The 19439-nt window shown below is 41.1% G+C and overlaps 1 protein-coding gene across 1 annotated transcript in view; it reads left to right on the forward strand.

Moving 5' to 3' along the window:
- astn1 (astrotactin 1) overlaps nucleotides 1–19439 on the forward strand; it is a 337883-nt gene that overhangs the window by 184031 nt on the left and 134413 nt on the right. Inside the window, 1 exon segment of the mRNA XM_030115287.1 lies at nucleotides 2038–2165. Within this exon segment, the coding sequence (XP_029971147.1) occupies nucleotides 2038–2165 (128 nt within the window).

The following is a 19439-nucleotide window of genomic DNA, read 5'->3' on the forward strand; positions in this document are numbered from 1 at the left end:
CAAAAAGAAGACAATAAATATCATTAGTCATCACAGAGGTTGTTCTGCACGACCACAGCGGTCCTCTTCACACTCGCAGCCGTGGCACAACGTGGCTATTTATGGCATCTCTAGTGTCAATTATTCATCACACGCAACTGCAAAACCCTCCGGCAATGATACCTTCATCATCATCATCATCAAACTTCAGACGGATAATTAACAATGTAAGGATAAAATCTTAGCAGCCGCCGTTTCAACGGCGAGCTGGGAAAATGGTGATTGTGAGCACGGAAACACGAGCACGATGAAACAGAACCGCACCTCCAAGTTGATGCAAGATCAACACCGAGCACATTAAAGTGATTGAAATTCATTGTCTGCCGCGCCTTTGACTGACTTCTTATAAATTACTGTAAAAACTTCAAAACATCGTATCCCATGCTCACAGTCAGCATAAACAGGCGGTGAAAAATGACTGATGACCTGAACAAATATTTCATTATTTAGATTTTGTCTGTCAACTTGCTTTTGAAGTATGGCTGAGGCAATCCCATTGCCACTGCATATATCTACTCCAAATGTATGGTTTTTTATTTGTTGTTTTTTTTTTAATCTGGCCTCAGGTTGGAACACAGAAATGACATTTACATTTTAAGTAATAGATTTGTCTTTATTATGTAGCAGGTTAAGGTTTTGAAGTATAAGTACTGTGCACGTCCTTATACAGAAAGACGTTTTGTTCCACACATTGTTAATAAAGCATAAACCTGAGCTAAATATCTGAGGTCACAGTCACATTGTCTTCCATTGGTTCATTTGCTGCTTTATTATAATAAATTATCATAAAAAAAGCAATACTAAGAGAAATGGTCCATGTGTGGCAAGTTTTAGCCTTTGTGTCCTCGAGCTAGGGCTGCACAATTAATCGAATTTTGATCATGATCACGATTTTGGCTGCTGCGATTAAATTTAGATGATCGTCGCGATTTTTAAATTGAAAAAACGGGCTCTGTTGCGTGTCAAATCAAGCACTTTTTTAATCCAACAATCAGCCAACCACCAGGGGGCGACCTGAGCCGTGTAGCTCCTGCTGCCTTCAGGGACACTCTGTAAAAGTAGCTGCTGATGGACGCCACTGCAGTGTCTCAGTCAGCTGTTAGCTTAGCTGTTAGCCACCGATGAACTAGCTGGCTTTGAACGATTCCTTCATGCTCAAACATCAGTCGATGGAACGCATCTCAACTTCTGTACCGGTGGAAAGAAGATGTAAACGCTGAGCGTCTCGGACAGAACGGGAAAAGCTGTTATTGACGGACAGTTCAGGATGTGAGCGGCGTAGCAGCGGCTTGGAGAGAAAGAGGGAATCATTGTTTTGGTAGGTTTCATTTCTGGGTTTAGCGTGGCTGTTTACTGTTCTCTTGCTGTTTTATCTTCATCTTGTTGTTCAGTGATCATCGTGTTGCTCTCAGGGGTTAGAATGCAGCAAGTGACGGTCGCTCAGCTGTGAGGCGTTCAGGTTCCAAAGTCATAATCCGGCTCTTTTCAGAACAGAGGTCTGGTCAAACGTTTGTAAAAACTCAAAGTCGGCGCGTCTATATGTTCGTTTCTAAGGGAAAGCGATCGTTCACAACATTGGCATGGTTCTAAATAGTTGTTTGGATTCTAATTAAAACATCTTCAATTATGTGCGCATGCACACCAGACTTCGCTGAAGTGCTGAAGACGCACATCTTCAATTTGACACTTGTTTGTTTAAAAAAAAAGTGCAATAAAAAGGTATGTTTTACATAACATAATGAATAATCGTGATGAATTATCGTGATTACAATATTGACAAAAATAATCGTGATTATCATTTTGGCCATAATCGTGCAGCCCTACCTCGAGCAGTATATCTTTATCCCATTACATCATCATTCCAGATGATTTTATTTCCTTGAATCTCTCCTGAGTTTATCGCTCCCTTTCTCAGGTCTTCCTCCTCTCTGTTACCCGACCAAATGCTCGCATATCCAAACAAACTGCCCCTTTCTGTCATTTCTCTCTTCACACCAGGCAGAAGAACTTTGCCCGCGGCATCGAGCAGCAGCTCCCAGATGGCATGGTGGTGGCATCGGTGCCAACCGAGGTGCAGTGCCACGAGGAGCTGTCCGACCCCGTGCCTGACCCGGAATACCTCACGGGTATGAAACCAATTTTCATAAATCACTGTGTTCGTTTCATGCGGCATTTTATCACTGGTGTATCTGTATGTATGTATGTATATATATATATATATATATATTTTTTTTTTTTTTCTTTCTTTTTCCTCATCTTGATAGTCTGGATTTTTGTGGCATCCAGCTGCTTGCTGTTACATTTCATTCAGTTCATTTTTCACGTCTTAATTTTATATATATTCCATAGGCCATGCTTTACTGCATCACAGATCATTGGCGATGTTATTCCAGTAAAAGTTTAAGATAAAAGTAACCTAAGGTTCTGTTCCTTTAGGTATGACATTTATTCTATGAAGTTTTTAATACTCAGGTGTCTCTAAACAAACACAAAAGAAGTGTATTGAGATCCTGTCTGACACTCCAATCAACACAGTGGCACAAAGCTTCTTTTACATATCTAGTCTGAAGGGACTTCATTTTAAAATCATCTTTGACAAATATCTAATTTGGCTCAGTTGTTGACTCATGTTTTGTTGACTTCAGCGGGTTCTTTCATACAAAGGTCCTTTTTTAATGTCAGGTTGTGTGAGGGTTTTCTGATTAGTAGAAACTCACATGAGCTTTGCTTGTTTTGTTATTTTCAGTCCTTTGTTATCGACTGTGATATTTGAGGTGAACATTTTCATGCTCCTGATTTGGAGTGAATTCAGATCTTTAACATGGTGCTTTGGGATATTGACCCACCCTGCAGATTTACTGAGGCAGAACATGCTGGACTGTGTTTCATTGTGTTTTGTTAGCATGGTATTTAGCATTGGCTATAGGGAATACTTTGAAAAAAAAAAAATCAAGTCAGCTTGTTGAGCTTTAAGCTCCTTATTGAACAGCTCCTCCAGAATCATTTACAAGTATTGCATATGTATTCCCTCCGATAAACAATGATGGCTTTCTGCCACAGTGGAAAATGACAGCGAACACGCAAAATCCAGACAATTATATCACCAGTGTACATTGTCATTCTCCAAAGCTTTCCTCACAAGCCACACAGAATCGTCAGCTCTCAATCCAGCTCAGTAATGAACGTGAAGGGAAAATAGGAAGGACATTAGCGAAATGATTTTTCATGTGGGAAGTGAGTGAGGGAACGGGGGCAGCTGGGTTGTGCTGCTGCTGTCGGTACTCATTAGTCCGTGGTATGAGAAGCCATCTCCCTGTTCTCTTCATTACCAGCGCGGCACATGGCAGCGGTGTTTGAACAGCACACAACCGGCCAGTGTGAGACAGCTGCCGTTAACTCAGAGAAAGAAGAAAAGAAAAAAAAAAAAAAAAAAAAAAAAACTCGTTGTATATCCAGTAATTTCAGAAGGCCGAAAATGTGTACCGTCCATCTGGACACCTCATTATCCGCAAAGTTCGACCTCTTCTCTTTTTTTTTTTATTTTGTGTGACATTTTAAAGCTCTAAATGTTTGAAATCATGCACAGCAATCATAGACACAAGTGTTTAATTTGCAATGGAAGACAGGAAAGTTTGTCTTTAAAGAATCACTCCATTCTGACAGAAGCACAAAAAATACACTTTATATTTTATAAGTGCTGGAATTCAACTTGCAGAACATGATGGAACTTTTTGAAGAGCCATTATTTGAAATGTAGGGATATCATCCCCTGCCTGCATAGGTAATAACCCTTTTTCTCGTGTTTTACTCCAAAAGGGGGTGTGAAATTAATGACGTTTCAGCATATTTCATAGGAATGCTTCTCTCAGGCAGCCTGCTAGCTAAGCTCACCCCTGGCACCTCTGTAACTTCCTTTAAATAGCCTCGCAGTGTCGCAGGCGGCAGATTGCAGGGTGGGTTTATCACTCGTTGTTGATATAACAGCAGAGATACAAGGCCAGTCGGGGCGCCAAATCAAAACGGCGGCGTCCGGGGTTACGTGCGAGGTGATCGACAATCAAATGCAACAGTGATTCCAAGTGTCATTTATGTGAAACTTCAGAGGATATTAAAACCGTCTAATCTAAATGGATCTTCTTCTGTCATGTCCCCGAGCCCCCTGGCCCCTCCCCACCCCTGCTTACGATCCTCTCTCTGTACTCCTGCCCGCACAGCTCAAATCTTTTTATCCCTGCATCGCCCCGGGGTTCACAGTGCACTCGGTCCAGAGCCGAGCCCACCACAGCCGCATTTTTCCTCTGGTGCCTCGGCGTCGGGTCCTGGCAGCCACGGGCTTTATTGAAGAGTAATATCATGAATGGAGATATCATTTCAAAGGATTCAGCAGGGTGCCATAGAAGCTCACAGTGTATTCCGGAGCACAGTGCTTTCCACTCTTTTTCCCCACAGATTAGAGAAGGGAACTGATGCCTGATGCTAGAGGGACTGTGGAAAGTACAACATGGTGGTCCAAAGGAAAGGATGTAGGGGAGTCTGAATCCCTCATCCAGAGAGCTTAGGCCCTGACGTCATGGCCGATCATCTTCCTGTGTATTTCACATTTCAGTGGAAGGGGAACATTCTAAAGCATGATTAAACTGCAGTATTAAAGCGATACTTCAACATTTTGGCAAATTGGCCCATTTAGCTCAATTAATTAGTCATTTCGAACAGCATACTTACTTTTTTTGTGATGGCGAGCTATTGTTTATCCAGAGGGGAGTCAGGGAAGGTTTTCGGGATGGACACAATGGAAGTGAATGGTATTTTTGGTTCCCCTCGTCAAACTAATCAAATACAAAATCCAACAACCCCAAAACACTTTGGTGGACACGTTATAATCCGCACATTCACTACGCTGTGAAATATTAATGCAAAATTACCAGATTGAGTTGTTTATGTGAATATTGCTAAGACGGAACTACTTACTAAATATGGCGTCTGGGCGTAGTGATTTCAAAAGAAAAAGTAGTTCCCGGTATTTGCTTCAGTGTCGTAACGCTACACTATTATTTGTTGGTGTTTCACAGCGTAGTGAATGTGCGGATTATAACGTGTCGACCAAAGTGTTTTGGGGTTGTTGGATTGTGTATTTGATGAGTTTGACGAGGGGAACCAAAAATACCATCCACTTCCATTGTGTCCGTCCCGAAAACCTTCCCCGACTCACCTCTGAATAAACAATAGCTCGCCCTCACAAAAAAAGTGAGTATGCTGTTCGAAAAGACTGCGCTAAATGGGGCAATTTGCCAAAATGTTGAAGTATCCCTTTAAAAGTAATAACATATATAAATACATAGGACATAGTTGCCAAAAAAGGGATGGTAAAGAAATGTCTTCCCCACTGCTTGAGCAGAACCAATGTGCTTTACAATGCTAATCACATTCACCCAGTCACACACACTCGCATATGAATGGAGGCGACTGCCATGCAAGGCGCTCTATACTTCTGTTTGGAGCAGTTTGAGTTTCAGTGTTATGCTTAAGGACACTTCGACATGTTGGAGATGTTGAATTGAGAGAAGGCCATTGATAGTGTTTTTCTAATCTAAATAAAGTTAAGCTGGATAAAAAAAAAAAAAAAATATATATATATATATATATATATAAAATTACAAAAAAACCTGTACTGACATATATCCAGCTAGATTCCTACAAGTACCCAGCTTTACAAACATTTTAAAATAATTTGTTAGAAAATATAAGTTTCACAATGTGCACAGCGCTGTAAATAAATGTTATTTTCACAAACAATTCAGCGTTTACACCCTCTCCAGCATCGCAAGTGGGTAATGAATGAATGCAGAGTGTCTCACAGCTTTAGTCAGTAGGTGAAGAGCTCAGTGTCTGACAGCCGCTTCACAACACTGCTCTGCGTCGGCTGCGTTGGACGGCATGAGGAAAGAAGGCACCACCCTGGAGCTCTTTCATATTTAAGATGTTTCTCAATAAACTGACACACTGTTCCATTGCCCTGTCAGAAATGATGCAAGTATCATATAAATGCCTCACGAAAGCTGACAAGCAATCACTCAGTCTAAAAATGCACCGTGCGGTGCTTCAGGCAGAACCAATGTGTTACATAGAAGAGTTCACATTTGGGCCGTATACTTAGTTCTACACAAAGAGTAAACAAATTAAGGGAAACACTCTGTAATAATGTGCAGTTCAGAGCCCTGGAATACGCATTGCTGTGCGTTTGGTGTTTGTGTGTGGGCTCCAGTCATTTTTGAGTCATGGTAAATAATTTTGTGGTGACTACATTGTCTGGGTGTTTGCCAAGATTTTTGTTGGATACATTTTTCTCCATTTGCCAGTTACTCATTCAGATCGACCCCATCCTTCTCTTACTCTGCCTTGTGTATTTAATTATATTCATCAGAGATTCCTTTATACCTGATGATTTGTTGTCAGCCCGGTGTGACTTTTCTGTTTTCTTGTGTTCTCTTAAAGCCACTGAATTACAGTTTTCACAAGAAGGTTTTTCAAGCTTTCTCCTCAAAGTATTTAATAACCATCATGTTTGGAGTGGAACCAACCTCCTTGTGGCAGATTGAAAAATTATTTTTTTGCTCTCTCTCTCAAGGTGAAGAGCTACAATATCTGACTATTTTTGGCTGTTTTTATTAATTATATATGCTTTACTTGTTTAACACTTCCATATATTGGATTATGCCTTGTTAATTATGTTCATCGTACTATTGTCATTTCTGAATTGACATTACCAAGGCTGGAATTATTGTTTTGCTGTGATGTGATTGCCTGTCTTGATAAATTAGACATGCAGGGTTCAAGTTTTTTGGTAATGCATTCATGTTTTCAGTGTTTGTTGTTTGATTACTTTTTTTCCTCAATATTTAAGGGCTTCATCAAGACTATAACAAGGGATTATGCATATGTAAGGTCATACTCCCTTGTTGTCATAAGTGTGTGTAATTAGTGCTTTTGACTTCAGATGTGTTTATATTTTTTTGTTAAATTACTGATCTGACTTTAAGAGAGGGCCGTTGTATGTCATTGTGGAATATGAGTTGTTGAGCACGTTGGAGCCTGCATATTTCATGGATATCAATATTGCATAAGAAACTGTTTGCTGCGAAGTTGCGAGTGTGATGGAGGCTATCCACTCTGCAGTTTCACTCAGCTCAGACGGTGGATGGGCGATCGTGACGATATCTGTCACTGAGGCTTAAAATGTGTGCAGTACAGTGAAAGAGGTTTGTGGATCGCCAGTGTGGTGCGACCATCAATACAGACAGCCTGCATTAGTTGTCTAACAGTGTCAGAAATTCCACGATGGAGTACTCACTTCTCACTCAGCCACTCACCACCACCACCTACCTTCTATATCTATTCACCAATCAATCAAAAATAAAGTAATATAATCCAGTCATCAGTGCAGTGACAGGTTTTATTGGGATCGAACACAACATGGAAAAGTGTGTGACATTACAAAAGAGGGCAGTCGTGTGGAGTTAGAGCTTCTATCAGATCCACAGAAGTCTGACAATGCAATGCCATCGTCCTTCTAATCAAAGCATGACACCAACATGTCAATGGATGTGACCTCCGAATTCAGTGGAGGTTGACATTGTGCAAAGATCACACCCAAATTTGTGATATCCATGTCACACAGTGTGTGAAGTAAAACATGCAGTGCTCACAGTTTCCCTATAAACCATCAGTTTGATCCAAAAAGACACAAGAGAAACACTGGCGGCATGCTTATTGACTGTATCTCTCCGCACATGTCCTATTTCAAATGGGGCCTCTCGCCTAACTGAGCAGCATGTGTGAAACCGATTGCTTTTCATTCTGGTGCCAGCGTTAGCGGGTCTGAGCAGCCAGCATGGGTGAGACACTCATATCTGCTCCTGCCTAATAGAATAGTCCTGTATGGAGCCATTTTTCATGCACAAGTGGCACAAATCGACCTGAGAAGGTCAATTTCGATAAATATTGATATTCTGTGACTGAGGTTAATAATTTACATTTCACTATGTTTTGAGTCTTTGTTTATTTCAAAAGAATATTTTTTAAATGATTTTTAACCAGAGTCATGCCTCTGCCGCTTCTCCTTGCTATGAATTTAAATTTCGCTTCATAATACCACTATTATTTTCTTACTTGCACACCCTTGTACATTTAAATTGTAATACCAGTTATCAATATTACAGATCAGTGCTGTCAGATCTCGATGACAAAAGACCACTAGTCTGCATCCCACGTATACTTTCCAGCTTAAGCACACTGTTATCTCATATTTTTGTGTGAAAACCTGAAACACTCATTGCAATCAGGTGTGTTGAAGTAGAGAGAAACCGAACCCGTGCATCAAGATTCGACATCACCCCCGATAATCGCAGTCGACGAAAGATACTGTCAGCAGCAGCACATTTGCAGTAACTGCTGTTATTTGGACACGGTTTCACCAGACATAACAGTTGGTTCAGTCATGTGTTGTGAGGTGGGTGGCATACCCCATGGCGTATGGACACCAAATTCAAATGTTGTTTTGCTTGCAGGATTATAAGTCAGATCAAGTGGACTAACCCGGTCAACAATGCTTATTTTTGATTGAATTGGAGTAGAACAGGTAAAATGTACTTTAAATGTAAATCTGTAGATTCTCATAGTTATTCTTTTTGGCCTTGTGTATCAAACAGCTAGAAACCGCCAATTCTTTCAGATAGACAAGATTAAATAAATGCCATCCAGAACAGTAAAAAAAACACTATCATGATTTTTTGGAAACTCATTCTATGTGGCACAACAAATTTTCAGGTGTCTGAACTGATTAAAAAAAGCACATGCATGATATACCGGTGTCCAAGTTTCCGCAGGTATGCCCCCGCTCCTGCAGAGGATTGCAATATTAGAATTGGCATCGGATGCTGGATGAAGCACATTTTCATCCAAAAACTGTTCTGAGCAGAAAATTTTTTTGAAGCCAACAACTGATCTGCTGCCAACATAATCATCGAGTCAATGGTACTGATCAACAGTCTCATCACTCCCTGTGTGGATCTATTATGGTTATTATGTTCTACGGGGCAGTAACAATTTTACTTACTGGCCCTTAAACAGATGGCCCGTCATACGCTCATCGAATTTTTTTTTTTTTTTTCTCGAACATTTGCCGCTTTTCGGCCGTGCGGCAGCAAGTTGTGTGAAAGGCAGAGGGGAAAAACTTGTTTCAGCTTAGAAATGTTGGCTGGGAAAGCGGTGGCACCAGCCACAGGAAGTCACTTGGGGCATCTTCTCACCTTACTGCACCTGTTCTCTTGGCCCGCGCGTTTCCAGCTTGTGCACAAACACAAGCGTCCAGCACAGTGCTCCACAGCCCGAGCCCGCTGGCTCGCCGCCACTGCCGCTCGTCTCCTGGCAGACCGTCGGCATGATCACTGCGCCTGCAGTTAATTGCAAAGCTTAGGTAATTGTCCATGGGGTAGACAGACGTGCAGGGGTGGCGTCGGCAAGAGGAACGTCTGTTGAGCCGCGACGAGCGCGCACCACCCCTCCATCCCTTGCTGATTCGGCCAGGTTTTGGTTGCTATGGTCAGTGTATTTGTCACAATGTCAGCACTCCTTGTTCCAGCCCTCACAGGGGTGAAATCATTCATCTTCCTATTCATCTCCGCGCTTGGAAACCATTCATCACGAGGCCAGAGACCTCCATCAATTATTCCGATGGGAGAAAGAGTGAGGAAAGAGAGGCTTTTGAAAGGCAAATACATCTTGATTTAATTGGAAAGCAAGTATGCTCAAGGCTGCTAAGCAGATTTCCCCCAAGATGGAGCTTGAGAGATAACGGAGCAGAAGAGACAGACGACAGAGAGAGAAAATTGAGGGGGGAAAGAGATAATAGAGAGAAAGATAGAAGGGAAGGATGTGGAGATTTTGAAGGAAAAGAAAGCACAGGACAAAGACCTGAAGCAGGACCCAACAAGTGCCTGAATGACACATTTGTCTCTGCGGTCACAGACCAATAACAAAAGAGCACATTGGTGGAGGTCAAAAGGGCAGCAGAGGCGACCTGACCAGAACTCATCCTCCAACAGCCATATATAATGACTCTATCTGGTCTGTCCACAGCTCAGACTCTCCATCTGTTTCTTTGAATGGTGTGTTTGCGTCGACGTGCACACCAAGAAAGATGTAAGGCAGCAGAGAACGCCAAAGGTGAAGTTGTCGCCTGTGCCAGTCGACGCAGCTTTGCAGCCGATCCCCCTGTCGTTTGGCATCAAAGCTGGGGATTTATGCTGATAGGTCTGGAGAAATGGCTGACACGAGACTTTAGGTGCTCAGAAGGAGAGGTTCTAAGAAAGAGAGAGGATTGGGGGTGTCACTGAGGTTACATGTATAAATAAATATATATTTTTAAGAACTTTTCTGGAGGGCATTTTTATGTAACAGGCCATAGAGTAAAAATTATGACACAGTGAAAATGAGACCAGATCATCTTTTGGATATCTTGCATCCATTGACGTCAAAGAAAAGAAAATGTATAACAGTCACATTTCAGGATTGTAGTGAAAGAACAGATTGAGCTGGATTATTAGGGCACCTGTCTGCAGTCATAAACTTCTCAGTAATTAAGTGTGATTTTTACACTCTCTTTAACACCATCTTATTTTTAAAAGCCTCACAACTTTAACGGTGTTCAGTTTAGTTTTGTTGATGAAGGTAAAATGTCATATGCCAAAGAAAAACACTCGCACTCCAACCAAGCCCATTCAACCGAGAATTTTATTGAGGATTGTTTTTTTTGACAACCTTGCATTTGATTAAATTTGCAAGTCAAGCACCACTTCCTTCATATAAAGCTGTATTTATTGGGAACACTTTTCAATCCTGCTGAATGCGATACAATACCTCTATGTGCATTCCACATTTTTGTGATTCACGGTACTTTATATGAACCTGTGTATGTAAAAGTGAGGGGAATAAAGACAGGACTTGAAGACGTACACTGCCTTTATGTCTGTATTGCTATGAAATGTGACCTCAGTGATTACCGCTGTGGTTGATGAATCTCATCTATTGTTATTGCTTTTTGAACTGCGTGACATTCAGGATGGCCTGAATGTGGCCTGCGTGGCGATTGTCAGAACATTGACCCTGTTTTCTGGGCACCGTGCCGTTCTGAACTTATGGGAGTGCGCTTCACAAATACACATCACTGCAATGCTGTTAAGTCTCCTCGCTTTAAATTTACAACACCTGGTATGTTTTTAGGGGAGAAATTGAAAAGAAAAGTGACTCATTCAAGCTTTATCAGAACTTGATCTCATTTTATGACACTCATTTTTTTTTTTAGGAATTTCACACTTTTTGCTCATTAGGATTTTTATGAATTCCGAGCACGGAGGTGGGGGTTCCTGTACATCTGCATCTCTTGATTTCCCATGAATGTGAGTGTGTGCATGTGTCTGTCATTGCTCGTCTCTCAGCATTTGAAGAACTGGCGACTTGTCTCTTTCTCTTTTTGTCTGCTGGGACCAGCTCCCACTCCCCACGACGATAACTTGGAAACGGTGGATATTGAAGATGGATGAATGTGAGCGATCGGATGCATATGTGCTCAAGAAGACACTTAAGCTGAAATGTATGAAATCACTGTTGGGTGAACTTCAAACTTCTTTTCTATTAGAATTTCACTTGACATTTATACTGAAAGGTTAAGACACAAAGTTAAATGCCAATTGTTCCAAACTCGGCTCCAATCCATTAATAATACATGGTTATTGGTCCGGGTTGCAGTTTAGGCTAATGAATATCATTGCAATCAGCGTATTTTAATATTTAGAACCTTGATGAGATTGGGATTGATTACATAATCCTCTGGAAGTCGCCCTCTGTATTTCCTTATTTTTGTTTTCCGTAGCCCGGGCAGGCAGAGTTTTGTTCATCAAGGTCATTCTTTGTGCTGCAGTATTCCCCTCATCTTGTCATGTTAAACCCAGGCTCCCCTCGGGTTCTGCCCACGGCCTCTCCCCGCGCTACCAGCCTTTAGATATGTCAGCACAGAGATGGCACATAATCTATATTTTATAAGGCCTTGATATAATTGGTGGCAGCGAGGGAAGGTCATGCCTTCAGGGGACCTCGTCTCTCCTGCAAACAACTGCCCCCTCTAGTCAAGACCGCGGATCGGACACGGCGAGGCAGGCAGACCGGGGAATACCGTCAAGATGCAGAAAGTGATGGAGCACAGCAATTATTCAGCTTTTATTTACTTTGAAAAACATGCGTGGGATATAATTTATTCAGCAGAGAGGCACACTTTGGAGCAAACTCCTAGGCGAGAAACGCAGTCATGGCTCACAGGACTGATAGTTGGTGTCAGACATAAAAATATCTGCTGTACTTTCAGTTTATGAAGTGAAAGTTCTTAAAAGTAGTAGGTTTTTTTTTTTATGTCCTTTTCAAACATAGGAGGAATTCAAATGAAGACGCTTCTCTCGTGAATGTTAGTTTACTAATTGAGCTCCCAAGTCGTAATTGCTAAGCGGCGGAGCTACATCTGTTCCGTCTGACTTTTTGGATGACATATACAAGATCTGCTCATTGCTGCAATTCAGCTTTCTCACCCGCTTCATTCATCGGCTTCTTTCTCGTTGAATTGGAAACCACAGCTTTAACATCTGTCTCCTACCATCCTTGGTTTCAAAGCGGCTTTAATGAGATTTATTGACATGGATCTTAAGATACAATAGTAGGGTAGCCTAAAGGGGATTGCAAGATTGCAACATCCTACACAGAGAGGAATTAATCGTTTTAGCTTACTACAGGCAAGTTACTGAGTGGAAACTGTTTCTTATTGTCTTTATTGTAATATCAAATTTCAATCAACTGATTTTAATTTTTTTTTTTGTTTTTTTTTGTTCTAACTTTATGAGAAGGATTGCGCAATCAATGAGTCATTTATATGCTCATTTATATGAACATTAAGTTGGAACAATGACTCATCCTGATCGCTCAATTTTACCATTGCGATGTGAAAAGGACAAGATGAAATGCACACTGACAATGACTCTTCCAACAAAGTTTCAGCTTCAGTTATCTTTCTTTTTTTTAATATATATCCCAGCTGGGTAACAGCTGAGGGAGCAAGCACAAAGACGTCGTCAAACAATACAATACCGAGAATTATATGTAATGAAAGTCTCGCGCTGATACAATCTATGAAACAATCTTCGATGACTGACACAGTTTAATCAGATGGTGGCGGAGTATCTGGATGCCTGCGCTAAACAGGCTCGGCTCTATTTAGATTTTCATCGTCTGTAGCGAGGCACCGAGCAAACATTCACCCGGGAAGCAGCGCCACTCTCACTGCATTAGTTTGCGGGTTAGATTATTAATTAACAACCATTAATTAGCAGCTCAGCTGTAGCACATTGTGCAGCACGGAAACCTACCTGGAAAACTCCCCTGGGTCGTGTTGAGTGCTGTGTGGTCCTCAGTCGTCGGTACACAGGCTCTAAGCACCGTCGGCTCATGACAAGTAGGCTACAGCAAGTTTGTTTACTTCGCCTCTTGTTCTCCATGAGCTGAGCCCCGCGAGCTGCCGTCAGTCACTCAGCATCGCCGTCCTGCAGCCAAACCACAAGCAAAAAGCAGCATTTTCTCTGTTTGGGGAGCTTCTTCTTCACAATCACTAATGCAGTAAGTGTGCATTGGAATAAAAATGCAAGAAAAATGAAAGATCAACGAAAAGTAACTTTTTTTCGTAACTTCATATGAAGTCAAAAAGTGAAACAATTCAAGAAATATAATGGTGTTGATTATGGAGACATGTTTTTTCTCAATATATTGTTCCGTTTAATGTAAAGGTTTTTTTTTAATTAACATAATGTAAAAAAAAATAATAATAATAAATAAAAAATTGGTATTGTTATTATCCTTGTGCACTTTTAAATGAATCAGATTTTGGGGATAAATTTGTTTGCTTGTGGTTAGGGGAATGCAGAAAGTTATCCTCCCATCTGAAATACTATTTCATAGTTAAATAAAATGTTATATACAATCAATTAAAAACAAGATGATATTTGATTTATGTCCACATCTATGTATAGTATTTTCTTATACACATGTACATGGGCAGAAACAATATGTTAATGATACTTCAGAATTTTTTGAGTCTGTAAAATGATCAGTATCAGGAAATATGTGCAGTATATGGATTTTCTGTCTTCGCAACCTTTGTTGAAATATTTCATGGCAGTTAATTATCTTTTTAAAAGGTGCTACTTAAGATACTTAAGATAGATAAAGCTCTGTATGGTGGTTTTCCCCAAGAAAAAACTGTCAAATCTTTTCTCTCATTGCAAGACCAACATATTTAGCTTTTTGATTAAAATGGTGTCTTTTTTTAACTTTTTGTATTACATTTTTATTTCTTGCGTTCACATGCTTGCACACATACTTACACACACACACAAAATAAGGTGGGGATATTAATATTATTAATTCCAATATAAATATATCACTCTCTAAATAACTTATGCATGTTGAAGCTACATGAGAGTTGACTTAATCAACCTTTTTTTCGCTGGGTAGCTTGATTTTATAATCATGTTCCATAAAATATTGACTACATTTTGTGTTTACATTTTAAATCTCCCAAGTAAGTCAAGCTGTCAGACGCACATAAATATTGCTGGTTTTTGAAATACTCTGCAGAGTACAAGAAAGTTTAAATCGGTATTTGAATCTGTACTCGTGGAATAACTCCCAGGATGATTCACTGACATGTCTGCTCATGTAATGCACTCAGTGTTTTATTGCTTGCCGCATATACAGCTGTGCCAGTACATTTAAGTTTATGTTGAAAGTTGATGCGGCTGACCACGGCGTTTCAGTGACACAAGTACACCTAATTTAGGGCGAGCAGAGGCAAAAGAAAAAAAATGATGAAAGACTGCTACCATCCAGTGCAGAGTGAGTCTCTTTATCAGCAGCTACTGGTGTGAGCTGTTCATCTTCAGAGGTTGGTGAAGGGCATTCACAGCCCATCATTTCACCAGCTCTGTCATCGCCCCCCCCTCTCTCCCTCCCTCAGCTGAGGAGAAAATATAAACAGTTAATGCTGACACGGTGGCTTCGATGACTTTTCCCTCGACTTCGGCGAGCGCAATCGGTCACGCAGTGTTGTGCAAACACAAGTTCATACTTTATTTACATTTCACACACAAGCGCTGATGGAAATTCACGACGAGCTCAGGCGAGCCCCACCTTGACAGCGTGCGCTTTGACCCGGTGATGCTGCTGCACTCCAGCCGCACTTTGCCCGCTGAGGGGGTTGCAACCGTGCAGCACTTCCTGTCACTTCACTCCCTGCACTGCGCTACTTTTCTGCTTTGTCAATCTCCATGGGTCTCTTTGCCTAAGTGCTGCTCTGTCCTCTGTTTCTCTCTGTCAGCCCTGATAAAGTCTGACTTTATCACTGATGCAAAGTTCATCATGATGCTTTTAGCTTCACAGATGCATGTGGCTTAAGAACGTTTAATCACACAAATACATTAAAGAAGTTGTGTTGACTTTGGCATTGTCACACCAAAATTACTTTTTTTTTAAATTATAAATTATCGACACCTCTTCAGAATTATTGATATTTAGATATTTAGTTCTCTTTAATAGTCTGATCTTAGGAAAATTGCTATAAAACCGTTGTTTGAGCTGTGAATGCCTAACAAGAAACACATTTTTTGGTCTCCACCAAGGCTTCCTCCTTCAGCCAGTGGCATTCTGGCATGGTCACGGCAACCTGTGGTCAAATCCTTAACACACAGCGAACACTTAGGTGGATGGGAGCCCACAGCATGCTCCCAAAATGTAATGAATGCAGCTCTTTAGTACTGTTGGGTGTAGGTGTAGCTATAAGTGACAGTGTTGTTAATATTCTAATAAACCTTATCTTCCCTCTGCATTTTATGAAAAGTGAAAATTAGGAAATCTTCTCTAATAGTTGAATGAAAGTGATGAGTAAATTCAGAGATCAGAAATCTGTTGAAGTTGCAACAGTTGGTTAGTCCAACATAAAGTGGTATTTTTTTATTTATTTTTTTTTATCAAGGGCCCTCAATCTGAAAACCAGGATTTTTTCTGTTTGCTGGAACTGAGAATCTTTTTTTTTTTTCACCAGATGTTCGTACATGAGCTGTTACTGTCCTCCGACCTAAAGCACACATAATCCATTAAGTATTAATTAGGTTTGTTGCCTTTTAATTCCAGTTGGATTTATTGTTCTATTAATCCTTCAACAGTTCTTAATACTAAATGTTTACTTCACCATTTCTGTGGTGCGTGTTCTTTGTACATGCACATGATGCCCTTCTCAGTATTTGCCCTTTATAACTTAATTGCATTTTTTTATTGGTTACTACAGCTGCTCCAAATTTAGTCTCTTATCTTCTGGCCAGGAGGCCTTTTCATTTGCAAGAATTCGAATAGAAATGACTTGCATTGTAAATACATGAGCCGTTCTCGTTTGCCACCTCTGTTTTCAGCCATAAGTCACTTCGAAACATTGGAAACTCAAGTTGAACTCAATTTTGGATGCAGACTCTCAATGGTAATCACGTTTTAAAAAGGTCTTAATTTATTCCACAACACTGATTAATTGAATGCAAAATGCTTCAGCCACTTCCTGTGTTAAACGCCAGTTAATTAGCCGACAGCATTGGATGGGATAATTAATACAGCTGGGGGTCACAGCGCGTTACGGCAGGAGTGGGGGGAGCTCGGCGGGGTGCGACACCGACCAGAATGCCTCGTAGCCACCTGCAGTCGGTGAGAACAGAAGACGCGTGCACTAAAGACCTAATGAGACTTTGAGGTGTGACACCAAATGTCCGTCTTCAGGCTTCGTTTTTTAGCGTTGCGAAAAAAGTAGACTGCAGTGACCACTCGTGTGCTACAAGAGAGGAACGTTGGGTGGATAAATAATGACCCGTCTGATTTGCAGTGGAGCATGCTTCTCTGTCAAAGTCTTCGGAGTCTGACTTGTTTATTTTAGAGGTAGGTGAAGGGCATCGAGAACCCATCGCTTATTCTGGTTTGGCCTTTATTCTCCACCATGCCGGCCTCCACCAGTGTCTGCACGCACAGATAACTAACGCCTTGGTCTTCGGTCTGAAGCTGACCGAGAGAGGCAAAAGTCCCGTGGGTCATGCATCGTATGCATTTTATTCTTTTTCTTTAATTCCCTTTGGAGGATCGTGAGTCCAGGTCTCACTGTGCTGTTTTTTTTATTTTTTTTCTTTCATGTCAGTATGTAAAACAGTGTGTGTGTGCGTGTGCGTGCGCGCATGTTTTCTGCTCCGTTATGTTCTCAGAACATATTCTTAGACACCAGATTCAGATTCTTTTGGATTATATGCATGAGATATTTCATTGGTTGCACATATTAATAATAATTTATCCCTTCAGGAGACAATCCTCTGTTGGACAGAATCAGGCGCATGTCCAAAGCAAGTGTTATTTCTTCAAGTAAACCTGAAGAAATATGCGCATTTACTGAAATTAAAAAAAAAAAAAAAAAAAAAAAGCAAGTTCACTTATCGTGACTTTTTTTTTTTCCCCCCCCTCATGGCAAGGAGGGAGTGTGCTTTCTAATGACTGGACTCATTTATTGTCTCACACGGTCTGATGGAGTCAGTTTTGTTCGATGCAGTTTTATGTGTGAACGTTTAACATTCAGAACAGTTTTATTTACTCATAACGTCAAACCAGTCCATATATTGAGATTTTAATTCGGCTAAGAAAGGAGTTTCAGATTAAAACAAACTGTGTTGTCAGCTGTCTTTTTAACACATGGGGTTTATTTATAGAAAAGGGGAGACCTAAGAGGGCCGCGCTTCTGAGGCGGGCAGAGTGGCAGTGATTCATAGTTCAACCCAGAGTCCCTCTTTCCCCAAGTCCCTCATAATTAAAGTCGAAGCATATGGCCTTGTGACCACGCGAGCACAGAGGTATCTGCTGAACTTTTCTGCCATCTTATTTTGAATCGCTGGCAACGGCGAGTCCCCTCAGCCTTCCTTCAGAGCAGCGGAAATGAAACGCGTGTCACCTTGAGATGTCACAAGCCGCATCTGCCAGCCTAATTACCACATTTTAGGGGCTTATTGATAATTTGTTTGGCAGCGTGCTTTGTTAGAGGTTAGGTGCATTTGTCAGAAAAATGGCGTGCTACTAAATCTTCAATTGACTTTGGATTCGGAGCTAAAGACTTTCCCCTTGTTTAGCTAGATCACTGACATGAACTGTAGCCTACAGATGTGTGGTGTAAATAAATCTAAATGCTCTAGTACTGTGTTCGCAAAATCAGTGCAGGATTTCCGTCTTTTGTGAGTAATCAGAGTTTTGGACTTGGTCTCAGTGTTACTTCAGAGGCCGCTAAAGACATTTTTTCTGCTTGAGCCCCGTCCATACGAACAGTAGTGTTGAGGTTAGTTCTCAGCATTTTGTAGAGACTACCTACCTGAAAGACAAGGAACATGAGGACAAGGTATTGTCATAATTCCTTTCATTGCGATATACATATAGATAGAGGTACTGATATAGATTTTTTTTCTTTCCCAAATGAAGTGTGGAAAACTTCTGGCCCAGGATCTAACCTCACACCTCCAGCAGTGTCCCCTCTTGGTCCCAATGGACGGCGTTTTGTTTTTATTTTTTGGACCTGTATGGTCAAGAGAAAGACGAATCAAGGCTGTGGTGTACTACATTACGTTTCGTATTAGATTACAGAATGGATCTGCTGGATAAATCCTGCTGTTTGTCCCCCAGTTTTTTTTTCCAAGTCCCCCTCCTCTTCCTGACTAAATCATTCATTCCCTGACTTATCCGAGAGTGAAATAGAGCACAGGCCAGCCTAGTTAATGGGGTTCTATGAGCCATAAGATTACTTTCCTACCTGAGCTCATTCCTATGAATCTTCCTTAGAGAAGCGACTAAAATAACAAACCTCTTGCCACCGTAAGCCAAAGTTACCGAGGGGCTGTTTAGTCGGTAGGCTGTGGTTTCCATCAGTTCCCAGTCTCGCAGTGTCAAGCATCAGCAGGTCGCGCTCGTCTGATATTCTTTGTCCTGCTTCCCGATGGGTCAGAGTCACAAATGTTAACAAGAGAAGTCAATTTACATTCCTCAAGATGCTTAATTGGACCCGGAAAGAAAAGATGTAAGACCTTATTTTTTCCCCCTCTTCCAGCTCTTTCTTTCTTCTCAGTGGAAATCAGAAGTGATATTGACTTTTTTTGCTGACATATTTCTCTCCCAGTGGGTTAACAGCCAGCACCTTTGCTGTTCAAACTGTTCGTTGTGTTTGGCCTTTGTAACTCTCATTTCCTGGGACT

This window comes from Salarias fasciatus, chromosome 18 (assembly GCF_902148845.1).
Source record: "Salarias fasciatus chromosome 18, fSalaFa1.1, whole genome shotgun sequence".
Taxonomy (NCBI): Eukaryota; Metazoa; Chordata; class Actinopteri; order Blenniiformes; family Blenniidae; genus Salarias; species Salarias fasciatus.